The following is a 27,296-nucleotide window of genomic DNA, read 5'->3' as shown; positions in this document are numbered from 1 at the left end:
TTAGATAACACACACATTTATACTGTACACAGCTCTTAATACCACGTATATTAAACATGTCCACATCCATTGTTGATGTTAAAGCAATCTTAAGTGACAAGATAAAACATTTTATGTAAAATTGTTACATTAGCATTGTCTTTCCATTATATAATGTGATTTGTTTTTACATTGGTAAAGCAGACCGTTGTCTCATCAGTATGTGTCTTTTGATGGGAACCAGGGACGTTGCCATCACGGGGTGTAACTGGGACAGGGAGGAGATTCGCCAGATGAACAACCAATCAGAGCTCCTGCCCTGACATCATCGCCATGGCACTACAAGATTGGTCACCATGGTTCCAAAGAGAACACCCGAGGTCACCATTAATCGAAATGACATATCGCGTTTTAGAATCGGTTCTAGTCATGATGATCACAGATCATTTCATTGTTATGATTAATCATGTTTTTTTTATACTTAAAGTTAGCAAGGACTCCGCTTACAAAAGCATTGTGGTGTTGGTTTTTATGACTAATAAAGTTTGTGTGACTCAATCGGTTTTTGATATTCCTGGCTGTTTTTTCTCAGACTTCCTTTGGACAGTTTAAAAAGTCTTTGGCTGAGTTCTTCTGGGGAGTGGCGCTCACGGGAGGAGTAGCTATGAAAGGCCGTTCATCTCTCATATTGACGTTGTAGTATTTGGCTGAAAGACAAGAGGGGAGAGTGAGGTGAGGAAAATATGGGCTCACTTGATGTCATTGCAGAGTTTACTTGTTTTGACTTGAACCATGCAAAATGTATAACTGACTGAAAACCACCAACCATGAACCATGTTTTGTCAGAAAAACATGGCATGTGGAAGGCCTCTTAATTGGCCACAGCAGACCCTGAGCCTCATGTTTTGTTTCTTCAGTGACAATAACCAGACGGATAGAAACGCATCCCTACTCAGTTAGGAAGGTCAGCTGCTGTTGACAACCTATGACAGGATCTAACCATGCTGTGCCAGCAGACCGATCATCTTAACTCCACCATCCCCTCCCTCTCGCTCCAGTTAGTCAGACAGCCCAATTCTTTTGACTAATCACACCAGATCTTTTTCAGAGCTGATCTGGTGGGTCAAAAAAACAAGGAAGGAAAAAAATATATATCCAAATTGAGCTGCCGGTCTAAATGCAGCTTGTGATCCACCCCACCCAGACATATATATGGGGCTCAGAGGCTCACACACCGTCATGTCTAAGGTATAATCTAGGAATGGATTTTTACAGCAGACCGATCAGTGCAGGGTTTTCCTGCAAACTAGTCTTAAAAGAATAAGTTAAAGTAGTGACATTGAATTAAATCATCAAAGAAAGACTACAGGCTTTGATTTGGTCCACAAGAATATGATTTTGTAGAGGTCTATGCTACCTATAAGATTTATGGGAAGATTGTTCCATTTAATTACATCTGTTTTCATATTCAGTAATGGAATAAAGTTATTTTATATATTTGTCACTTATTAAGCATCCTAAGTATTTACTTTTTTGTGGCCCAATTAATGGCTGTAGAGCGTGAGTTATTATTTTGGTATTTTCCGCGTAAAGAGTTAAAAAAATATATTGGTCAGGTACAGTTGAAGACGGAAGTTTACATGCACTTAGGTTGGAGTCATTAACTCGTTTTTCAACCACTCCACAAATTTCTTATTAACCAACTATAGTTTTGGCAAGTCAGTTAGGACATCTACTTTGTGCATGACAAGTCATTTTCCCAACAATTGTTTAGAGATTATTTCACTTATAATTCACTGTATCACAATTCCAGTGGGTCAGACGTTTGTTGACTGTGCCTTTAAACAGCTTGGAAAAATTCCAGAAAATGATGTCATGGTTTTAGAAGTTTCTGATAGGCTAATTGACATCATTTGAGTCAATTGGAGGTGTACCTGTGGATGTATTTCAAGGTCTACCTTCAAACTCAGTGCCTCTTTGCTTGACATCATGGGAAGATCAAAAGAAATCAGCAAAGACCTCAGAAAAACAATTGTAGACCTCCCACAAGTCTGGTTCATCCTTGGGAGCAATTTCCAAATGCCTGAAGGTACTACGATCATCTGTACAAACAATAGTACACAAGTATAAACACCAGGGGACCACGCAGCCGCCATACCGCTCAGGAAGGAGACCCGTTCTGCCTCCAGTGACGAAAGTACTCTGATGCGAAAAGTGCAAATCAATCCCAGAACAACAGCAAAGGACCTTGTGAAGATGTTGGAGGAAACGGGTACAAAGTATCTATATCCACTGTAAAACTAGTCCTATATCGACATAACCTGAAAGGCCGCTAAGCAAGGAAGAAGCCACTTCTCCAATATCGCCATTAAAAAAGCCAGACTACGGTTTGCAGCTGCACATGGGGACAAAGATCATACTTTTTGGAGAAATGTCCTCTGGTCCGATGAAACAAAAAAATAACTGTTTGGCCATAATGACCATCGTTATGTTTGGAGGAAAAAGGGGGCGCCTAGCAAGCCGAAGAACACCATCCCAAGGATGGTGGCAGCATCATGTTGTGGGGGTGCTTTGCTGCAGGATGGACTGGTGCACTTCACAAAATAGATGGGATCATGAGGGAGGGAAATTATGTGGATATATTGAAACATCTCAAGACATCAGCTAGGAAGTTAAAGCTTGGTCGCAAAATGGTCTTACTTCCAAAGTTGTGGCAAAATGGCTTAAAGACAACAAAGTCAAGGTATTGGAGTGGCCATCACAAGTCCCTGAACTCAATCCTATAGAACTTTTGTGGGCAGAACTGAAAAAGCGTGTGCGAGCAAGGAGGCCTACAAACCTGGCTCTGTTAGGAGGAATGGGCCAAAAGTCCCCCAACTTATTGTGGGAAGCTTGTGGAAGGCTACCCAAAACGTTTGACCCAAGTTAAACAATTTAAGAGCAATCTTACCAAATACTAAGTGAGTGTATGTAAACTTCTGACCCACTGGGAATGTGATGAAAGAAATAAAGGCTGCAATAAATAATTCTCTCTACTATTATTCTGACATTTCACATTCTTAAAATAATGTGGTGATCCTAACTGACCTAAGATGGTATTTTTACTAGGATTAAGTGTCAGGAATTGTGAAAAACTGAGTTTAAATGTATTTGGCTAAGATGTATTTAAACAAATTCTTTCTGCAAGCGGTTCAATCGTCAGTGCAAACAGAAGGGGGGGGGACATCCCTGTCTTGTGCCACTTTCTAAAGACATTGCATCAGATAATGTATTATGTGTATATGTTTGCTTTGGGACATTTTTATATATTTTTATAAAATGTATTATTTCAGCTGGAAAGTTGAAAGATTCCAAAGTTTTAATAGAAAGCCCTTTTGGCATACAGCAATTATTGATAAATCTATAGCTTGTTTTATTGTGCATTGTATTAAACTGAAATGTTCTTGTATTTTTAATAAACCCTGTTTGATATGTATCAAGTCTGGGAAGACTTTTACCATTCTATTGCTTAAGCTTATTTTGCTACAATTTATTACATTTATGGGTCTATAATCAGTAGGTGACTCCAGATTTTCCTGGCTTTAATATAACTGAAATATCTGTTTGATACATGGAACTAGGAAGTACTGGATTGAGTGACATGTGTGGAAATAAGGGGCACTACTTTGTACCAAAATAATGAATAGAAGTCAATGGGAAAGTCATCCATTCCTGGTGCTGTTCTCAGCGTGAATGTTTGAAAAGTATCATTATTTTTTGATCTGTTTTTAGTGATTATTTTTTGACTGCTGATAATTGGTTCAGGGTTGTTGAGTCTAAGACGGCTATAGGATTCATCCAACTGTTTAATTCTGATTTATATAGCTTTTCAGAGAGCTTTTAAAATGGTAATTAATCACGATATTTCTAATTACCAAATGTGTATCTTTTAAAATTATAACTGGTTTACCATGTTTTCGTTTTGTGAGAGCTGTGAGATATTTACCAGGTTTATTTGCCATTAAGTAATATGCTTTATTTGAGATTAACCTGTAATTGTTGGCTCTCTCCAACAGTAAAATATCGTAATGATTACATTCAGACATTTTATTTTCTTCTTTACCTTGTAAATATTTTTTTATGGGCTTTTTCTAAGATTGTGATACATTTCTTAAATTGTATTTTCTAAATCAGATTTAGCTTTAATTTAGATTATCATTCCTCCAATGTACGCTTTAAAGGCATCCCAGATTAAATTGGGGTTGGCTTTTCTCTATCCTCTGTCTGCATTTGTAATGGTTAAGGTTTTTCTTTTTTCGTTGACGTATTTAATACACTTAGTGACAGAATTTGGAGAAATGTATCTTCTACTGATGTAATTAAGCATGATACCAGTGAATGATCCGATATCACTATATCATAATTTTTTAAAAATCCTGTAAATTGTTGAGTGCATTTTTGGAAATTAATGTAGTCGATTCTTGTATAGCTTTTCTTACTTTGAGAAAAAAAGGAGTAGTCTTTTGTAGTTGGGAGTAGTAATCTCCAGTTGTCCTGAAAAATATTTGTAAAGATGAATTTTTTTCTGCCTGTTTGGAGGCTACCTAAATTTGCCTTGTTTATTACTGCGTCTGTCGATCTTATTGAATGTATGATTTAGATCACCTGCTAAATTGTTGTTCCTGTCTGGATATGATATAGTATAGCTTGAATTTGATCTACAAACACCAGATATGCCCCTGGTGGGATATACAATGATTTTCACCATGCAAGGTACAATTCAACATTGGAATATGGCCTTATTGGTCCATGTGCTGGGTTTTAGGGAAAATGTTGTCTTATTTATCAGGATGATGACACCATGCCATTCTGTCATCTTTAAAGAGGGGCTGGGTTGGACAGGCTTCCAAAGTTTTTGTATTTATTTTCAGTAATACCAATTATCCCAACGAAGATGTTCTTTAAAAAAGTATAGTCAGTCAAAGAGTGGTGGTTTTAACCTTCCAGGCTTGGAATTGTATCAAATTGCTTCCCAGGGGTTTTACTTGTGATATATATATATATATATATATATATATATATATATATATATATATATATATATATATATATATATATATATATATATATATATATATATATATATATATATATATATATATATATATATATATATATATATATATATATATATATATATATCGAACAAAAATATAAACTATAGAGTGTTGATCCAATGTTTCATGAGCTGAAATAAAAAGTTCACAGATATTGTCCATACGCACAAATAGCTTATTTCTCTCAAATGATGTGCACATTTGTTTACATCCCTGTTAGTGAGCATTTCTCCTTTGCCAAGATAACCCATCCACCTGACAGGTGGAGTATATCAAGAAGCTGATTAAACAGCAAGATCATTACAAAGGTATACCTTGTGCTGGGGACAATAAAAGCCCACTCTTAAATGTGCAGTTTTGTCACAACACAAATGTGACAGATGTCTCAAGTTGAGGGAGTATGCAATTGGCATGCTGACTGCAGAAATGTCCACCAGAACTGTTGCCAGAGAATTTGTAATACCTAAGCTGCCTCCAACCTCGTTTTAGAGAATTTGGCAGTACGTCCAACCGGCCTCACAACCGCAGACCACATGTAACCATGCCAGCCCAGGATCTCCACATCCAGTTTCTTCACCTACGGTATTGTCTGAGACCAGCCACCCGGACAGCTAATGAAACAGGAGTATTTCTCTCTGTAATAAAGCCTTTTTGTGGGGGAAAATGTATTCTGATTGGCTGGGCCAGCTCCCCAGTTGGTGGGCCTATGCCCTTCCAGGCCCACCCGTGGCTGTGCCCCTGCCCAGTCATGTGAAATCCATGGATTAGGGCCTAATGAATTTATTTTATTTGACTGATTTCTTACATGAACTGTGACTCAGTAAAGTCGTTGCATTTATATTTTTGTTCAGTATAGTTAAATGCAATAAATGGTAACGATGGGTACATCTTGAAGATGCCGGTACCGGAGCACCAAGATGAGCGGTACCGGAACGCCAAGTCTAGGTCCGAAAGGCTCCTTAACAGATTCTACCTGCAATCCATAAGACTGTTGAACAGTTCATCAAATGGGTACCCGGACTGTTTTGTATTGACCCCCACCTTTATTTACGCTGCTGCTACTCAAAGTTTATCTATGCATAGTCACTTTACACCTACCTACATGTACATATTACCTTGAATAACCTGTACCCCTGCACATTGACTCGGTACCGGTAGCCCCTGCATATAGCCTAGTTATTATGTTACTTTTTAAAACTTTTCTTTATTTAGTAAATATTTTCTTAACTCTTATTTTTCTCAAAACTTAATTGCTGGTTAAAGGCTTGTAAGTAAGCATTTCACTGTAAAATCTACACCTGTTGTATTTGGCGCATGTGACAAATAACATTTGATTTGATGAATTCCCCAGAATTTATTTACCTGTCTATTTTCAAAGGATAAGGCTGTGAACATGAATAACTTCATAGTTAAGAAAACTATAACAATATGGGAGAAAATGAAACGTATTCTACAAGAACCAATATAACTCCCTCAAAACACATCCTTATGGAACAATCCTTAGATAGCTTATCAGAATTCACAATAAATTGGTCACATGGAAAACTAAATGCATAGAAACCGTAAATTACTTAGTAATTAGATTAGATTAGTTTTTTTCCATGACAGCTTTAAAGAGCAATTTTGGATTGACCAATGTAGATATTTTCAAATATATGCAACTTAAACATTTTCTATCATAAAAAGTTGATTTGAAATATTTTGGAGATGAGAAAAATCTTGAGGGAATCCTATTTGAGTCAGAAAAGGATATTCATATGACAGGTAAGATATACAAAACCTTGCCTTTCCAACTAACAATCTCTTAGAAAAAAATGTAAACTACTGGAACCAAGACTTAAAAAGAACTGATGTTAGCACAAGATAGAGGGAATGTTGGAACATACTGTAACTAACGAGATTACAGTTAATGAAAATATATAGCATGTATTATACAAGAGACAAAATGCACATTCTACAGCACAACGGCAGTCATGTCTGAAGTGTAAAACTAATAATGACTCAATAATCCATGCCTTCTGGGAATGTTATCAAGTCCAAAATGATAGGTGGAGTTTGACATTTTGCTGTCAGTAGTATTACAATGTAAATGCACTTTGAATCCTTTTGTCTGCATATGTCAAGACGTAGTGAGATACCCGATGGGTTGGATGATACTTTTCTAGTCAATCATCTTACTTTTTTTAATTTTTTTAAGTATACTTAAACTGGAAATCAACCAATCTGCCATCATTAACACAATGGGAAGGTCAGGTGATTTATTATCAAAAAATGTAAAGGGTGTGGGCTACGGAGAGAAACAAAATGGTACAGTTTGAGGCCATGTTGCATAAAGTGATGCGGGCGCTAGCGGGTCTGGGCAGGTGTGATGTAGTTGATGTTTGTATGATGCTGTCGTTTGTATGTGTATGTTTTGTATTGTTTATAAAAAATAAAAAATATGATTTAAAAAAAAATATGATTTTGTATCTGGGCTAAATACTTACAGCGTGAGAGGAGGTAGTAGTTGTATCCCTCAGGTTTCCTGTGGGTGGGGATGGACACGGCGGAGGTCACGGTGGAGGGGAAGCCTCTCCAGGTCAGACGGATGTTGATCTCCTGTCCCAGCAGAGACACTGAGAGGAGAGACACAGTTCAGTTTAGAGATTGACAAATCATCAATATTATTGATGATGGTGTGATGTTTGAAATTGAGAGTTTATGGTCTAGTAGTCTGATTGTTGGAGTAAAATTTCATGGACCGAATTGTGCGTCATTGCAGTCTGTCCGTTTACTTTTAGTGACTCATTAAAAACAACATTGTGTTGTGACACTACACTACGATCTGATTCTGCACCCACACAATCTGGTCTGCTTGTTTTCCCTGAATTACCTGTTTACATACAGTGGACCTTGTTCTCTCTCTTTCTCATTCTTTCATCTCTCTCCCACTCCGAGCAGCATCTCTCTCTCTGTGAGTCATCTTTATAGATAAAATGTGGCTCAACTCAAATATAACCTTACCTAAAACCTGAACAGTTCCTCATGTTTTCACCACTACTTCAGTCAAAATGTTCAGTGAAAGGACTGAAAAGGTCAAAATGTGGGCGGCTCATTACCTGCTTGTCTGGCAACACGGTTGTGTACGGTATAAACAGAGTTGTGGGCCTTCCTGTTACATGTAGGGCTGGTGCCAGACTGGTAGGAATACTTCTGCACCAAGCCACCTGAATAGACAATGATACAGATATCAGACATGCTAACTCAGGATACTACAGATGGCATGAGCATGTTTGTTTATGTTATGTTATATCTAAGTAAATCTGTTATCACTGGCATTAGCAATAAAACATAATCTCATGTATTTATCATATCAGGGGTTAAGGGATATTAAAAACTGGGTGGTTCCAGCCCTGAATACTGATTGGCTGACAGCCGTGGTATAGCAGACCGTATACCGCGGGGTAGGACAAAAAATATTTGTATATTTATAATATATTTTTTAAATATTTTTACTGCTCTAATTACGTTGGTTACCAGTTTATAATAACAATAAGGCACCTCAGGGGTTCATGGTATATGGCCAATATACCACGGCTAAGGGCTGTGTCCAGGCACTCCGCGAACCACACACCCTCGAGCCTTATCGATTAAATAAACAATGGGCTATGCGTTCTCTGGAAAATAATGAACAATGTGGAAGGTGTGAATTTACCTTCCACCGAGTTGGATTCTTTTCCAGAGAAAGCATAGAGGCCCGAGTTGATTATCCCTTTTAAACCATGGCTATAATTTAACACATTTTCCGCAAGAAATGTGTTCATTTGCATGTATAAATGTGTTCAACATCCACTGAAGTAGCTACTAGCAAGTTAACTAGATAGCTACAGTAGTTGCCAAGGTAACCAAACAAACAGACTTTCTAGTTTAGCTAACCAAACATCGAATTCAACAATGCTAATAATGTTTTCAATTTGACTTTTGCTTTCAAAAGCAGCTCAAAATAGAACATTGAATTCTACCGGTCTGATATACCGTGCGCGATACAGAAATAATGCCAATGAGAAACAATGTAATGGTATAATTAAGCAATAAGGTCTGAGGGGGTGTGGTATATGGCCAATACACCACGGCTAAGGGCTGTTCTTTTTCACATGCAACCGGAGTGCCTGGATTCAGCCGTTAGCCATGGTATATTGGTCATATACCACAAACCCCCGAGGTGCCTTATTAATATTATAAACTACCATAGTTGAACACACTTCTACCGCCAAATGAACACATTTCTAGTAGCATATGTGTTAAATTATAAACTGGGTGGTTTGAGTCCTGAATGCTGACTGGCTGACAGCCGTGGCATAGCAGACCATATACCACAGGTTTTACAAAACATTTATTTTATCTGGGTTGGCCTCCCCCTTGGGTTGTGTCGTGGCGGAGATCTTTGTGGGCTATACTCGGCATTGTCTCAGAATGGTAAGTTGGTGGTTGAAGATATCCCTCTAGTGCTGTGGGGGCTGTGCTTTGGCAAAGTGGGTGGGGTTATGTCCTGCCTGTTTGGCCCTGTCCGGGGGTCTCATCGGATGGGGCCACAGTGTCTCTTGACCCCTCCTGTCTCAGCCTCCAGTATTTATGCTGCAGTAGTTTATGTGTCAGGGGGCTAGGGTCAGTCTGTTATATCTGGAGTATTTCTCCTGTCATATCCGGTGTCCTGTGTGAATTTAAGTATGCTCTCTCTAATTCTCTCTTTCTTTCTCTCTCGGAGGACCTGAGCCCTAGGACCATGCCTCAGGACTACCTGGCATGATGACTCCTTGCTGTCCCCAATCCACCTGGCCGTGCTGCTACTCCAGTTTCAACTGTTCTGCCTGCGGCTATGAAACCCTGACCTGTTCACCGGACGTGCTACCTGTCCTACTCTCTAGACAGCAGGAGGTGCTGACTTGTTGCACCCTTGACAACTATTGTGATTATTATTATTTGACCATGCTGGTCATTTATGAACATTTGAACATCTTGGCCATGTTCTGTTATAATCTCCACCCGGCACAGCCAGAAGAGGACTGGCCACCCCTCAAAGCATGGTTCCTCTCTAGGTTTCTTCCTAGGTTTTGGCCTTTCTAGGGAGTTTTTCCTAGCCACCGTGCTTCTACACCTGCATTGCTTGCTGTTTGAGGTTTTAGGCTGGGTTTCTCTACAGCACTTTGATAGATCAGCTGATGTAAGAAGGTCTATATAAATACATTTGATATTACTGTTCTAATTACGATGGTAACCAGTTTATAATAGCATTAAGGCACCTTGGGGTTTGTGGTATATGGCCAATATATCACGACTATCCAGGCACCCCACGTTGCACTGTGCTTAAGAACAGTCCTTAGCCATGGCATATTGTCCATATACCACAACCCCTCGGCCTTATTGCCTAATTATAGCCTTGGTATGAAAGGGATAATCAACTCTGAGCTGTATGTGTTCTCTGGAAAATAATGCAAGTTCGTGGAAGGTTAGTTCCACTCCGCTAACACACCTTTCACGTTGCTCTTTATTTTCCATAGAACGCATAGTCCCTCTTTGATTATCCCTTACATAATGGGCTAGTAGTGTGTAAGTAGTGCAAAGGAGGTTGGTGGCACCTTAATTGGGAAGGACGAGCTTGTGGTAATGGCTGGAGTGGAATCAGTGGAATGGTATCAAATACACCAAACACATGGTTTCTATGTGTTTGATGCCATTCCATTTGCTCCGTTCCAGACATTATTATGAGCCGCCCTCCCCACAGCAGCCTCCACTGAAGTAGTTTGGCTATAGAGATCAGTCACCTCCCTTGAAGAAGTAGACAGATTCTTTCCTCTTGCGGTACTCAGGCACAGACAGGGCAGCCGTAATCTGACCTCGCAGCCCATTGAAGCCCACACTGATCAGCTTGGGGAAGCCCATGTCCATCATGCTGTTCTCAAACCTCCAGTAGTTAGCACCCTGCGGAGGGGACAGCACACACATGAATATATATATATATTTGTTTTGTTCTGTGTGTCACCTCCACTTAATGTAGTATAGAAGTCTTATAGCACACAATAGGCTTAGGATAGTCACAAGGTGTACTGTACCTTGAAGAAGTATGTCTTGCCCTGGCAGTTGCAGCGGGTGAAGACGGTGTCAATGGGAGAAGGGACTCCCCACACGTCTGTTATCCGATGGGCAGGTCCAGCCATCCTGTTACTATCCATGACCCAGAAATAGTGTCCTACAAGGGAAGCAACACTGGTACTTGCATCTGCATATTGTCTTCAATCACTTTTCATCCTCAATGTATCCTCTATAGCCTTCAAACTCAACTCTGGACCGCAAAGCCAGATCCATTGCATTTTCTTTCATTGCTCCCATCTAATCAGGGACTGATTTAGACCTGGGACACCAGGTGTGTGCAATTAATTATCAGGTACAACAGAAAACCAGCAGGCTCGCTTCAGATCTTGTAGGGTAAGAGTTGAATACCCCTGCTCTATAGTCTATATTAGGGGCATTAAATTGTGAGCCTGGAGGTCTGGGGTAATGCTAGTTATCTGTTATACCTGATAATGAATTGCACCCACCTGGTGTCCCAGGTCTAAATCAGTCCTTCATTAGAGGGGAAGAGTGGAAATCATCAGTGCTATGGAACTGGTTTCAAGGTCCAGATTCAACATTTCCTGGTCTATTTAATACATGGTGTTGTTTTAATAAACTTTAGTTAACTCTCTATACCCTCATGTCTCAATTTAGAACATTCTCTTGGGTTGAAAAACAATCAAAATGTCACATCTATAGAAAGCAAATAAGAGCTGAAGGACAGTCTACTCACAATTTCTTTGCATCATTGAATATTCAGGGTGCCGTCTGAGAGGGAAAAACCCAACATCTGGTGTGTTTGGCACATAGACTTAATTATCTACACCAAGCCGTTCACGCTCTCTGTAGCCGATGTGAGTAAGACCTTTAAACAGGTCAACATTCACAAGGCTGCAGGACCAGATGGATAACCAGGATGTGTACTCAGAGCACGCGCTGACCTACTGGCAAGTGACTTTACTGACATTTTCAACCTGTCCCTGACCGAGTCTGTAATACCAACATGTTCAAGCAGATCACCATATTCCCTGTGCCCAATAACACTAAAGTAACCTACATAAATGACTACCGACCCATAGCACTCACAGCTGTAGCCATGAAGTGCTTAGAAAGGCTGGTCATGGCTCACATCAACACCATTATCCCAGAAACCTAGACACACTCCAATTTGCATACCGCCCCAACAGATTCACAGATGACACAATCTCTACTGCACACCACACTGTCCTTTACCACGTGTACAAAAGGAACACCTACGTGAGAATGCTGTTCATTGACTACAGCTCAGCATTCAACACCATAGTGCCATCAAAGCTCATCACTAAGCTAAGGACCCTAGGACTAAACACCTCCCTCTGCAACTGGATCCTGGACTTCCTGACGGGCCGTCCCCAGGTGGTAAGGGTAGGCAACAACATATGCCACGCTGATCCTCAACATGGGGGCCCCTCAGAGGCGTGTGCTTAGTCCCCTCCTGTACTCCCTGTTCACCCATGACTGCGTGGCCAAACACGACTCCAACACTATTATTAAGTTTGCCGAAGACACAACGGTGGTAGGCCCTGATCACCGACAATGAGCCTATAGGGAGGAGGTCCTGTGTGGTGGAATTGATTGTAATCAACAGGAGAGACTTTTAAGATTTCTTCAAAACAATCAAACGTTATTATTTAATTACTGCAGTAATGGAGCTGGTCGGTAATAACCCCTGGAGGTGATCACTGATGGAGCTGGTTTGAGCCACAGCATTTTATGGAAAAGTCCAATCTCTTTCAGTTTACATGACACACAAAAGATGCATGGAATGGGTCACAAGGTTAAGATTTGTATGAAAGATACTTATAATTCACAGCAGACAGTATCTGCTGTAAAAACATGATAACTCATTGTATAGAGATGAGCCTGGCCCCCCAACCCCATACTGGAGCCATCGCTCCCTGATACCATCTCTCCCTGATATAGAACAGAAACATTAACTCATGCTCTGGAATGCGGTATCACTAAAGACATCATAAATCTTCCAGAGGCCCATCCTGAGTAGAACACACAGAGATGAGCGTTCTAACAAACCCTTATTATGTTTCTTAAAACAACCATTTGATGCAATAAAGGTATTATAACATAATCTCGCAATTTTGCTCTCACACCTGGCAGTGTGGTGCCAGGACAACAACCTCTCCTTCAATGTGATCAAAACAAAGGAGATGATCGTGGACTACAGGAAAAGGAGGGCAGAGCATGCCCCCATTCTCATCGACGGGGCTGTAGTGGAGTAGGTTGAGAGCTTCAAGTTCCTTGGCGTCCACATCACAAACAAACTATCATGGTCCAAACACACCAAGACAGTTGTGAAGAGGGGACGACAATGCCTATTCCCCCTCAGGAGACTGAAAAGACTGGCATGGGTCCTCACATCTGCAAAAATGTTTAACAGTTGCACCATCGAGAGCATGACTGGTTGCATCACCGGCGCCGACAGAGATGGCCGCCTCGCTTCACGTTCCTAGGAAACTATGCAGTTTTTTTTTTTTACGTGTTATTTCTTACATTAGTACCCCAGGTCATCTTAGGTTTCATTACATACAGTCGAGAAGAACTACTGAATATAAGAGCAGCGTCAACTCACCATCAGTACGACCAAGAATATGACTTTCGCGAAGCGGATCCTGTGTTCTGCCTTTCACCCAGGACAACGGAATGGATCCCAGCCGGCGACCCAAAAAAACGACTTCGTAAAAGAGGGAAACGTAGTGGTCTTCTGGTCAGACTCCGGAGACGGGCACAACGTGCACCACTCCCCAGTATACTTCTCGCCAATGTCCAGTCTCTTGACAACAAGGTTGATGAAATCCGAGCAAGGGTAGCATTCCAGAGGGACATCAGAGACTGTAACGTTCTTTGCTTCACGGAAACATGGCTCACTGGAGAGACGCTATCGGAGTCGGTGCAGCCAGCTGGTTTCTCCACGCATCGCGCCGACAGAAACAAACATCTTTCTGGTAAGAAGAGGGGCGGGGGCGTATGCCTTATGGCTAATGAGACGTGGTGTGGTCACAAAAGCATACAGGAACTCAAGTCCTTCTGTTCACCTGATTTAGAATTCCTCACAATCAAATGTCGACCGCATTATCTACCAAGGGAATTCTCTTCGATTATAATCACAGCCGTATATATTCCCCCCCCAAGCAGACACATCGATGGCTCTGAACAAACTCTATTTGACTCTTTGCAAACTGGAATCCATACATCCTGAAGCTGCATTCATTGTAGCTGGGGATTTTAACAAGGCTAATCTGAAAACAAGACTCCCTAAATTGTATCAGCATATCGATTGCGCAACCAGGGCTGGCAAAACCTTGGATCGCTGCTATTCTAACTTCCGCAACGCATATAAGGCCCTGACCCGCCCTCCTTTCGGAAAAGCTGACCACGACTCCATTTAGTTGATCCCTGCCTACAGACAGAAACTAAAACAAGAAGCTCCCACGCTGAGGTCTGTTCAATGCTGGTCCGACCAATCTGATTCCACACTCCAAGACTGCTTCCATCACGTGGACTGGGATATGTTTCGTATTGCGTCAGACAACAACATTGACGAATACGCTGATTCGGTGTGCGAGTTTATTAGAACGTGTGTTGAAGATGTCGTTCCCATAGCAACGATTAAAACATTCCCAAACCAGAAACCGTGGATTGATGGCAGCATTCGTGTGAAACTGAAAGCGCGAACCACTGCTTTGAATCAGGGCAAGGTGACCGGAAACATGACCGAATACAAACAGTGTAGCTATTCCCTCCGCAAGGCAATCAAACAAGCTAAGCGTCAGTATAGAGACAAAGTAGAATCTTAATTCAACGGCTCAGACACAAGAGGTATGTGGCAGGGTCTACAGTCAATCACAGATTACAAAAAGAAAACCAGCCCCGTCACGGACCAGGATGTCTTGCTCCCAGGCAGACTAAATAACTTTTTTGCCCGCTTTGAGGACAATACAGTGCCACTGACATGGCCTGCAACCAAAACATGCGGCCTCTCCTTCACTGCAGCCGAGGTGAGTAAAACATTTAAACGTGTTAACCCTCGCAAGGCTGCAGGCCCAGAGGGCATCCCCAGCCGCGCCCTCAGAGCATGCGCAGACCAGCTGGCCGGTGTGTTTACGGACATATTCAATCAATCCCTATCCCAGTCTGCTGTTCCCACATGCTTCAAGAGGGCCACCATTGTTCCTGTTCCCAAGAAAGCTAAGGTAACTGAGCTAAATGACTACCGCCCCGTAGCACTCACTTCCGTCATCATGAAGTGCTTTGAGAGACTAGTCAAGGACCATATCACCTCCACCCTACTTGACACCCTAGACCCACTCCAATTTGTTTACCACCCAAATAGGTCCACAGACGATGCAATCTCAACCACACTGCACACTGCCCTAACCCATCTGGACAAGAGGAATACCTATGTGAGAATGCTGTTCATCGACTACAGCTCGGCATTTAACACCATAGTACCCTCCAAGCTCGTCATCAAGCTCGAGACCCTGGGTCTCGACCCCGCCCTGTGCAACTGGGTACTGGACTTCCTGACGGGCCACCCCCAGGTGGTGAGGGTAGGCAACAACATCTCCACCCCGCTGATCCTCAACACTGGGGCCCCACAAGGGTGCGTTCTGAGCCCTCTCCTGTACTCCCTGTTCACCCACGACTGCGTGGCCACGCACGCCTCTAACTCAATCATCAAGTTTGTGGACGACACAACAGTGGTAGGCTTGATTACCAACAACGACGAGACGGCCTACAGAGAGGAGGTGAGGGCCCTCGGAGTGTGGTGTCAGGAAAATAACCTCACACTCAATGTCAACAAAACTAAGGAGATGATTGTGGACTTCAGGAAACAGCAGAGGGAACACCCCCCTATCCACATCGATGGAACAGTAGTGGAGAGGGTAGCAAGTTTTAAGTTCCTCGGCATACACATCACAGACAAACTGAATTGGTCCACCCACACAGACAGCATCGTGAAGAAGGAGCAGCAGCACCTCTTCAACCTCAGGAGGCTGAAGAAATTTGGCTTGTCACCAAAAGGCGGGCTGTATCACCGCCTGGTACGGCAACTGCTCCGCCCACAACCGTAAGGCTCTCCAGAGGGTAGTGAGTTCTGCACAATGCATCACCGGGGGCAAACTACCTGCCCTCCAGGACACCTACACCACCCGATGTTACAGGAAGGCCATAAAGATCATCAAGGACAACAACCACCCGAGCCACTGCCTGTTCACCCCACTATCATCCAGAAGGCGATGTCAGTACAGATGCATCAAAGCTGGGACCGAGAGACTGAAAAACAGCTTCTATCTCAAGGCCATCAGACTGTTAAACAGCCACCACTAACATTGAGTGGCTGCCAACACACTGACTCAACTCCAGCCACTTGAATAATGGGAATTGATGAGAAATGATGTAAAATATATCACTAGCCACTTTAAACAATGCTACCTAATATAATGTTTACATACCCTACATTATTCATCTCATATGTATACGTATATACTGTACTCTATATCATCTACTGCATCTTTATGTAATACATGTATCACTAGCCACTTTAACTATGCCACTTTGTTTACATACTCATCTCATATGTATATACTGTACTCGATACCATCTACTGTATCTTGCCTATGCTGCTCTGTACCATCAGTCATTCATATATCTTTATGTACATATTCTTTATCCCCTTACACTTGTGTGTATAAGACAGTAGTTTTGGAATTGTTAGTTAGATTACTTGTTGGTTATTACTGCATTGTCGGAACTAGAAGCACAAGCATTTCGCTACACTCGCATTAACATCTGCTAACCATGTGTATGTGACAAATAAAATTTGATTTAATTTGATTTGATTTGGTATGGCAACTGCTTGGCCCCCATCCGCAAGACACTACAGAGTGTAGTGCACACAGCCCACTACATCACTGGGGCTAAGTTTCCTGCCATCCAGGACCTCTATACTAGGCGGTGTCAGAAAAGGGCCTGAACATTTCCAAAGACTCCAGCCACCCTAGTCATTGACTGTTCTCTCTGCTACCGCACAGCAAGCGGTACCAGCGTGCCAAGTCTAGGTCCAAAAGGCTTCTTAACAGCTTCTACTCCCAAGCCATAAGACTGCTGAACAGCTAATCAAATCTAGCTGTTTATTATCTATGCATATTCACTTTACCTCTACCTACATGTCCAGTACCAGTCAAAGGTTTGGACACACCTACTCATTCAAGGGTTTTCCTTTATTTTTTACTATTTTCTACATTGTAGAATAATAGTGAAGACATCAAAACGATAAAATAACACATATCGAATCATGTAGTAACCAAAAAAGTCTGGAACAAATCAAAATATATTTTATATTTGAGATTCTTCAAAGTAGCCACCATTTACCTTGATGACAGCTTTGCAGACTTTTGGCATTCTCTCAAACAGTTTCGCCTGGAATGCTTTTCCAACAGTCTTGAAGGAGTTCCCACATATGCTGAGCAGTTGTTGGCTGTTCTCCTTCTTGGTCAAATAGCCCTTACAAAGCCTGGAGAGGTGTTGGGTTATTGTCCTGTTGAAAACAAATGATAGTCCCACTAAGCGCAAACCAGATGGGATGGCTTATCGCTGCAGAATACTATGGTAGCCATCCTGGTTAAGCGTGCCTTCAAAATAAATCACTGACAGTGTCACCAGAAAAGCAGCCCCCACACCATCACATCTCCTCCTCCATGCTTCACGGTGGGAACTACACATCTGGAGAACATCCGATTTCCTACTATGCGTCTAACAAAGACACAGTGATTGGAATCAGAAATCTCACATTGGACACATCTGATTTCCACCGGTCTAATGTCCATTGCTCTTGTTTCTTGGCCCTAGCAAGTCTCTTATTATTATTGGTGTCCTTTAGTAGTGGTTTCTTTGCATGAATTCGACCATGAAAGCCTGATTCACGCAGCCTCTTCTGAACAGTTGATGTTGAGATGTGTCTGTTACTTAAACTCTGTGAAGCATTTATTTGAGCTGCAATCTTGGGTGCAGTTAACTCTAATGAACTTATCTTCTGTAGCAGAGGTAACTCTGGGCCTCTTTTCCTGTGGCGGTCCTCATGAGATCCAGTTTCATCATAGCGCTTGATGTTTTTTGCGACTGCACTTGAAGAAACTTGAAAAGTTCTTGAAATTTATCGAATTGACTGACCTTCATGTCTTAAAGTGATTGTCGTTTTTCTTTGCTTATTTGAGCTGTTCTTGCCATAATATGGACTTGGTCTTTTACCAAATAGGGCCTCTGTATCTTTTGTATACCATATTTAAAAAAAATATATACAGAAATCCCGGTTTTGAATATAAACTATATTGTTGATAAACACATTTAAGCTCAGGAGTTACTCTTGTCATTTTAGTGTTTTAAGTCTGAACTACAGTCTATGTTTTTAACCTGAAAAGGGCCCGGCAGTTTGGCACGACAAGGAGTCTAATGAAATGGATTGGTACACAACACAACTGATGGGATCAAACGGATTTAGAAGGAAAGAAATTCCACAAATGAACTCTTAATTAACAAGGCACATCTGTTAATTGAAACGCATTCCAGGTGACTACCTCATTAAGCTGGTTGAGAGAATGTAAAAAGTGTGCAAAGCTGTCATCAAGGTAAATGGTGGCTACACTTTTCTGGTTACTACCTGATTCCATATGTGTTATTTCATAGTTTTGATGTCTTCAATATTATTCTTCAATGTAGAAAATAGTAAAAAATTAAGAAAAACCCTTGAATGAGTAGGTGTGTCCAAACTTTATTACTGTACATATTCCCTCAATTACCTCGAGTAACCTGTAGCCCAGCACATTGACTCGGTACAGGTACCCCCTGTATATAGGCTAGTTATTGTTATTGTTATTTTTATATTTAGATATTTTTATTTTAGTTAATTTAGTAAATATTTTCATAACTCTTATTTTTCTTAAAGCTACATTGTTGGTTAAGGTCTTGTAAGTAAGCATTTCACGGTAAGGTCTACACCGGTTGTATTCGGCGCGTGTGACAAATAAAATGTTGAATTGATTTTGATTTGGTCTGGCACTGACCTCTGAAAACCACCACGGTCCCGTTCCTCAGCGTAGTGACCGCACCAACAGGACGACCGCTGCAGATGTTGGTGTCGTTGTGTTCATCTGGAGGAAAAAGCCACGTTTAAAAGGAGCCACGTGGAGAATGTGTTAAGTGAATCAGAACAATTTCATGTGTCTGACCGTGTATCAACTGGCTAATGTGTTTCTCCCAAAAACCTTTACTGAACAGCACACACAACTGCTCTGTGATGGAGTATTTTTTTTTCAAACCACAGAAACTGCTGGACTGACTTGTTAGGCTCTGGGAAAACGGTCACCTTTGACAGTTAATATAGTGCAGCTACACTTGACAGGAGGAAGCTCTTTTCATTCAAGAGAAGTAATAAATCTCAGTGCCACCTATGAGAAAAGTAGGGCTGGCGAATCTACCCAGTAATAGCTTTTACCATTAGTAATAAGTGCTCTACAACATTGACTGAGTTTCTTTGCAATGGTATTAAAGTAAGGCAAAGCAGGGTCTAAGCTTACCTGCTTGGTAGTCCCTGGAGTTGTCTGTGCTCAGAGCTTGGTTGATATCCGTGAGGGTGTTTGGCTGGGTGGATTTGGGCTTAGGTTTCTCTGTGGGTTTACTAGGCTTGATTTTCTCAGTGAGTTTGTTTTGGGGTGGTTTGGTGGTGGGGACGGGAGTGGGGGCGGGAGTGGGGGCGGGACTGAGCTTCATGGAGTTGCTTGTGGTCTCCTCTGGTGCTGCCTCATCTCCTTCCTCTTGTCCCGCTGGGTCTATTGTGAGACGCGTAGCCAGATCTCCAGTCTGGGGGACACTGTTGTCATTCAAATTATTTGGGGTGGCCCCTCTACCAGGTTTGGACTCGGGACCACTCTCAGATGCTGGTGCCTCTGAGGCCACATTGGGATCCTGTAGGTTCGAGGGTGTGGGTTCAGATTCATCTGGCACTGTGTTCTTAGATTCTGCCTCCTGACCTTCAGGGTCTAATTCACTCTGTCCTTCAGGTAGGAGTTCAGGGGTGTCCTCTGCAGGAGTAGGCCCGGGCTGGGGCTCTGAGCTCGGGGAAGCCTGGTCAGAGGACTGAGGGGCAACTGGGGAGGCGGGGGTGGGCTCAGAGGTGGACCTAGGGAGAGTTGGGTCGGCTGCAGATGGGCTTCTGCTGGAATAAGGCTGTCCCTCAGGATCACTGGAGTCTGGAACACATGAGATTTGTGTCAGTGTCAGATTTGAATCCAGAGGACTCAAAATAATTGTGAAACATCTTATCCAATACAATTTCTAGGAACAGTGAGATAGGACTATCTCTCAAATGTTGGTATGTGAGAGATGGTTTGGCTATCATTTCCCGCACTGTGCCAATATATAATGCTATACATATAAACTGTAAGCTCCTTACTGTACAATTAATTTCCCTGTTGTGACAATAAAGATCGAATTGAATTCGTTACCTGTTGCCTCAGCGGGGGTCTCATTGGCTGGTTCGGCAGTAGAGGGGTTGGGGTTGGCTGCTGGTGGAGTTCCTTCCGAGCCTGGTGTTGCTTCTGTATCCAATTCCTCAGGGAAGGGTGTGTAGTCCCCCTTTAAAATGGCCTCTTTCTCAGGGTCATCCTCTGTATCTGTGGGTTGGGGGTTAGTGTTAAGCGTGGGGTCTAAGGGGTCTGAAAAGGCTGGCTCAGTTGGTGAGAACTCTGACCCGCTGGTGCTCTCTGAGGCAGGGGTTTCTTCAGGGTCATCTGGGTTAGCGGTCACCTCTGGATCCACCAGACCAGCTTCAGGGTCCTCTGGGTAAGGGCTTGCCTCTGGATCCTCTGACCCAGTATCAGGAGAGGGAACAGGAAGATCTGGCCAGGTCTCACCCTTCACATCTGTGGAAGGGAATAATGGCAAAATTTATGTACATTTTGAATCATTAAAATGTACATATGAGTAGCTATGTTGAGAAAATATCTTAATGTTTCTATCACCATCTTCCTGTTCATCATGGATTTCTGGTTCTGGGGTGAACAATGGCATAGGCTGGTAATTAATTAAATAGTTTTTTAAATAACTTTGATTTATTCCCTGGGGTTGAGTTATATGGGACATATGTAATTATTACACAACTCTATTTATTACACAAGTAAATGTTCCTGTTGTTCTAGTTCATCCTGGCATGTCTTAAACCAAACAGTCCACCAGATAAACTATGGACAAAGAACACAATTGCATTTTATCGAGATACAGTAATGGGATTCTGAGGCCCACTGTCGTGCCAACACCTCAAGTTTCAGTATGATAATACACGGCCCCATGTCACAAGGATCTGTACACAATTTCTGGAAGCTGAAAATGTCCCAGTTCTTCCATGGCCTGCATACTCATCAGACATGTCACCCATTGAGTATGCTCTGGATCGACGGGTACGACAGCGTGTTCCAGTTTCCGCCAACATCAAGCAATTTCGCACCACCATTGAAAAGGAGTGGGACAACATTCCACAGTCCACAATCAACAGCCTAATCAACCCTATGCGAAGGAGATGTGTCACGCTGCATGAGGCAAATGGTGGTCACAGCAGATACTGACTGGTTTTCTGATCCATGTCCCAACATTTTTTTAAGGTATCTGTGACCACCAGATGCATATCTGTATTCTCAGTCACGTGAAATCCATAGATTAGGACCTAATGAATTTCTTTCAATTGATTTCCTTATATGAACGTTAACTCTTTGAAATTGTTGCATGTTGCATTTATATTTTGGTTCAGTGTATAATGACATTATTTCCCTTTGTTTCTCTTGGCCGGTAGGGCCGTGACACATCTGGGGAGACTTGGCCTCCGGGCTCCAGCTCAAGTCACATCCAGAGAGAACTGCAGCAGTGTGACAGGCTATCCAAAACATCTGGGAGTCACACTCTCTACCAAGTGCTTTGTTGGTCAAGAAAAGTTCAAAATATCTGTATTTTGTGTTAGACAATATTACACTACTATTACAGGGACTGTTTTGACTTTGGTGTTGGAAGATGTTGGGCTGAGTGAATACTGGTGAATAATACATTTTCATTCTTATTTAAGACTAAAGTGTTGGTTGTCCATCTCCTCAGTAAGGTTGTTCTGAAAGTACTGACCTTCACTTAGTTCCTCCTGTGGATTGGGAGTCATCTCTGGCTCCTCAGTTGGTTGGATCTGGGGAGGCTCTGGTTCTGGCTCTGGTGTGTCAATCAAGTACTAAATGAGTAAAGAGTATCCAAAAGCAACTACCTTTCCTACAATAATTATCTAAAATCTATTGTTTATAATAACTATTGCTTTATGAAATATACCTTTTGGTTTGTTATCGATTACGTTATCGCATGAGCTAGTCATCGGTGTTGTTGTACTGGCTGGTCTTGAACTAAAACAGAAAATAGTTGAGATGAACTGACGGGCTTCTGCATTTTAACATGCATATTTATATGAATATACTGCATGCCTATACCTTTTGATTAGTCATAATTTATGTTATTGCATGAGCTAGTCTTCAGTGTTGTTGTGCTGCCTGTTTTTTTTGGTGTCTGTAATAATTATTAAAAGAGAAAATAGTCAAAACAAACTGATGCAGGCTACTATATGAGTTTAACATTAACATGCCTATTTACAGTGTCTTCGGGATGCTTTCAGACCACTTTACTTTTTCCACATTTTGTTACAGCCTTATCCTAAAATTGATTCAATTGTTTTTTTCCCTCATCAATCTACACACAATACCCCAAAATGACAAAGCAAAAACAGGATTTTAGAAATTTTAGAAATAAAAAAACCTGAAATATCACATTTACATAAGTATTCAGACCCTTTACTCAGTACTTTGTTGAAGCACCTTTGGCAGAAATTACAGCCTTGAGTCTTCTTGAGTATGACGCTACCAGCTTGGAACACCTGTATTTGGGGAGTTTCTCCCATTCTTCTCTGCAGATCCTCTCAAGCTCTGTCAGGTTGGACGGGGAGCATTGCTGCATAGCTATTTTCAGGTCTCTCCAGAGATGTTGGATCGGGTTCAAGTCCAGGCTCTGGCTGGGCCATTCAAGGGCATTCAGACACTTGTCCCGAAGACACTCCTGAGTTGTCTTGGCTGTGTGGTTAGGGTCGTTGTCCTGTTGGAAGGTGAACCTTCACCCCAGTCTGAGGTCCTGAGCACTCTGGAGGAGGTTTTCATCAAGGATCTCTCTGTACTTTGCTCCGTTCATATTTCCCTCGATCCTGACTAGTCTCCCAGTACTTGCCGCTGAAAAACATCTCCACAACATGATGCTGCCACCATCATTCTTCACCGTAGGGATGGTACCAGGTTCCCTCCAGACGTGACGTTTGGCATTCAGGCCAAAGTGTTCAATCTTGGTTTCATTAGACCAGAATCTAGTTTCTCATGGTCTGAGAGTCTTTAGGTGCCTTTTAGCAAACTCCAAGCGGGTTGTCATGTGCCTTTTACTGAGGAGTGGCTTCCGTCTGGCAATACTAACCTAAAGGCCTGATTGGTGGAGTGATGCAGAGATGGTTGTCCTTCTGGAAGGTTCTCCCATCTCCACAGAGGAACTCTGGAGCTCTGTCAGAGTGACCATCGGATTCTTGGTCACCTCCCTGACCAAGGTTTTTCTCCCCCGATTGCTCAGTTCGGCCGGGCGGCCATCTCTAGGAAGAGTCTTGGTGATTTCAAACTTTTTCCATTTAAGAATGATGGAGTTCATTGTGTTCTTAGGGATCTTCAATGCTGCAGACATTTTTTGGTACCCTTTCCTGTCTCGGAGCTCTACGAACAATTCCTTCGACCTAATGGCTTGTTTTTTGCTCTGACATGCACTGTCAACGGCGGAACCGTACGTAGACAGGTGTGTGCCTTTCCAAATCATGTCCAATCAATTGAATTTACCACAGGTGGACTCCAATCAAGTTGTAGAAACATCTCAAGGGTGATCAATGGAAACAGGATGCACCTGGGCTCAATTTCGAAGTCCTATAGCAAAGGGTCTGAATACTTATGTAAATAAGGTATTTCAAGCTTGTAGCGTCATACCCAAAGTGGCTCGAACCTGTATACATTTTATTTATTTTTTTACTGTTTTCGCTTTTTCATTATGGGTTATTGTGAGTATATTGACATTTTCTATTTAATCCAAAATGTGGACAAAGAGAAGGGTTCTGAATACTTTCTGAATGCACTGAATGCATAGTGCCAGCATGCCTATCTTTATTGTCATATGTCATACTATCATGTACCAGACATTATTTCATACATTACTTAATGTCATACATATTATTTCATACATGAAATCAAAGGCGCAACTTTGACTGGGGATGGGGGGGGGGACATGTCCCCCTACATTCTGAAATTGCATTTTTGTCCCCACTCACTTTTATAATTGGAATGTGCCTCAAAATCAGGTAACGGTGTTCTTTACTTCACAAGACTATTTTAGGTGTCTTGGACATTTTACTAACCTTCTATGCCACACTGGCTGTCGTAGTCTGGGCAACACTTTTTGTACCGTACACAGTCAGGATCACAGTCGCACAGCCTTCCCCTCTTAAAGGATTCACCACACCGCCCTTTACACGAGTCACCTGGTACCCAGACATACAGTACATCCATTATCACACCAGTCCTGGTTGTGCTATTATAACACATGCATAATACCTGCATGTACATGTGGATCTTTATCATCTGAATAAATGACACGTCAAGCACTCTCATGGATCATTTGTGATAATACAGGGTTTCCCAAACTCGGTACTGCAGACCCCAAGGGGTGCACATTTTGGCTTTTGCCATAGCACTACACAGCTGATTCAAATAAGCAGCTCATCATCACGCTTTGGTTGTTTGAATGAGCTGTGTAGTGCTAGGGCAAAAACCTAAACGATCATCCTTGGGGTGCCCAAGACCCAGTTTGGGAAACTCGGACACCACAAATACATTGAATAGATAAGAAAAGTCCTTACTGGTGGTGCACTGGGATTCGTAGTCAATACAGCACTCCTCGTGAGTGAGACAGTCATAATCACACTGGCACATGTAACCCCTGTTATACTCTCCTCCACATTGCCCATTGCAGCTTGCTATACAGAAAAGACAACAACATCATGTATATTTAGTGTCATTCAGTAGTGTCACACGGTTTCCAAAACTCTGTCCTTTCCCTGGATACACGTTTTTTTTTTTGCCGTAGCGCTACACAGCTGATTCAAATAACCAACTCATTATTCATCTTTGATTATTTGAATCAGCTGTGTAGTGCTAGGGCAAAATCCAAAACATGCTCATTCCAACAATAAGGCCTTGTCACATTTGTCACAGAACTTGTCACTAGTGCTGAGCGATTAGTGCTTTATGAGGTCGGTTCAGTTTCGGTTTCAATTTCTTTATATATTTTTTAAAATATAAAATGTACTATGCATTATGTGGGTTGAATGATGTAACAACACAGAGTAATACAAACAAAAGTCCCATGATGGTAGTGACTACCCATTACTGTTTATCACTTATTAACAATCATTTACTCACATTACTTTAATAAAATATTTGTTTTATTTGATGACTTTATTATTTAATTCCAAGTCATCGTCTCATACAGAGCTGAAGTACATGCAATTGAAGTAGTCCTTCAAAGTAAATAAGACATACTTTTATGACCACTGAATAACAACTATCACTAAATCATGTATTCTTCAGGCTTGCGAAGCAACTGCTTTCTATCCCTCTCGATCCTGTGTTCTCTCCTCTCTCAGTCTCCATGTCTTGCTCAGCACAGACCAGACAAGATTAAGCGGGACACGCAATGGATTATGGTCACTGTAGGTAATTACCACGTTTCCTGCGCTAAACTATATTGAACAACAATATAAAAGCAACATATGGTCCTATGTTTCATGAGCTGAAATAAAATATCAAAAAATACACACAAAAAAGCTAATTTCTCTCAAATTTAGTGCACAAATATGTTTACATCCCTGTTAGTGAGCATTTCTCCTTTGCCAAGATAATCCATCCACCTGACAGGTTTAGTATATCAAGAAGCTGATTAATAGTCACATCAAGTTCACTACACATGAAGCTCAGGGTAGCCTAGTGTTTAGAGCGTTGGACTAGTAACCGGAAGGTTGCAAGTTCAAATCCCTGAGCTGACAAGGTACAAATCTGTCGTTCTGCCCCTGAACAGGCAGTTAACCCACTGTTCCTAGGCCTTCATTGAAAATAAGAATTTGTTCTTAACTAACTTGCCTAGTAAAATAAAGGTAAAATAAAATAATAAAGACATTTCTTTCAATGGAATTCAAATAATTTAACCGATGTCGTCAATTAGTTGTTTAAAAAATGACAGACTTTTCAGTTAATTGCTCAGCACTACTTGTAACACTGACAAGATAATGGCTGAATCATACATTATAGAGCCAGAATACACTTTTTCCGCCTCTAGTTAATAATTTGTTAATAAGTCAATAGAAATCAGAGAGTGGGCAAGCAGTACACACAATCTGTTTTACATTCCCGGAAAGCAGTTCAGTACACTCATGGTAATTTAAATCAAGAGAGTGACAACATGCATCCTTATCTCTAACTGACATTAAAACAATTTAGAATAAAACCCAGCAACACACACATAAGGAGCTGAATCAAAGCAATTTACATACGCAGTGATTACAAATACTCACACTGAGCAGAATTGAATGGGAGAGCACAAGCCAGCAGAAGAGCAAAGAAAACTGATGGAGTCATCTTCACAGGTGTCCTCTGTTTCAACCTGAGCAGTAGCATATCAGACAGAAAGGAGAGAAGAAAACACATCCCAACTCAGTTCATTTCTATTCCATTAGAATGTATATAATCTATGTACAACAGTTACTTGAGAGTGAAAAGTCTCATTGTACCTTGAAAGAGTAACCCTCTGTCCAGATCTAGCGGAGTCCTGCACTGTGTCTGCTTTTATAAGGAATGGGAGAGAGGCTGGCTGCCGGTTTTGTGTCTGATAGGAATCCCCCCCTTATATTTTGGGTCCTGGTGTGGTAGG

General features: G+C 41.7%; 2 protein-coding genes across 8 annotated transcripts in view; one reads left to right on the top strand and one right to left on the bottom strand.

The window, feature by feature from the left end:
* Positions 1-537, top strand: part of LOC109898041 (nucleoprotein TPR) — a 41,030-nt gene extending 40,493 nt beyond the window's left edge. For all 6 annotated transcript variants that reach the window (XM_031833533.1, XM_020492797.2, XM_020492800.2 and 3 more), the window contains exon 49: positions 224-537. In XM_031833533.1, coding sequence (XP_031689393.1) covers positions 224-276 — 53 coding nt within the window. In that variant the 3' untranslated portion in view covers positions 277-537. The remainder of the gene's footprint in view (positions 1-223) is intronic.
* Positions 1-27,258, bottom strand: LOC109898042 (proteoglycan 4). Of its 2 annotated transcripts, none has more exons than XM_031833536.1 (13): positions 27,157-27,258; positions 26,941-27,029; positions 25,231-25,347; positions 24,730-24,852; positions 22,383-22,463; positions 20,723-21,139; positions 19,796-20,467; positions 19,283-19,369; positions 11,165-11,301; positions 10,877-11,033; positions 8,174-8,281; positions 7,562-7,690; positions 1-686 (listed from the first exon to the last, which is right to left on the bottom strand). In XM_031833536.1, exons 2-13 carry the CDS (start codon positions 27,002-27,004, stop codon positions 568-570), a joined length of 2,211 nt encoding a protein of 736 aa, XP_031689396.1. In that variant the 5' UTR covers positions 27,005-27,029; positions 27,157-27,258; the 3' UTR covers positions 1-567. The 2 variants fall into 2 exon arrangements, with proteins under 2 accessions (XP_031689396.1, XP_031689397.1); XM_031833537.1 differs by lacking the exon at positions 27,157-27,258 and adding an exon at positions 22,578-22,648 and having other exon boundaries at positions 26,941-27,031.
* Between the last annotated feature and the right edge of the window lie 38 nt (positions 27,259-27,296).

This window comes from Oncorhynchus kisutch, linkage group LG10 (genome assembly GCF_002021735.2).
Source record: "Oncorhynchus kisutch isolate 150728-3 linkage group LG10, Okis_V2, whole genome shotgun sequence".
Lineage (NCBI taxonomy): Eukaryota > Metazoa > Chordata > Actinopteri > Salmoniformes > Salmonidae > Oncorhynchus > Oncorhynchus kisutch.
Note: the sequence above shows the minus strand (reverse complement) of the source record. Positions and strands in the feature narration are given on the sequence as shown.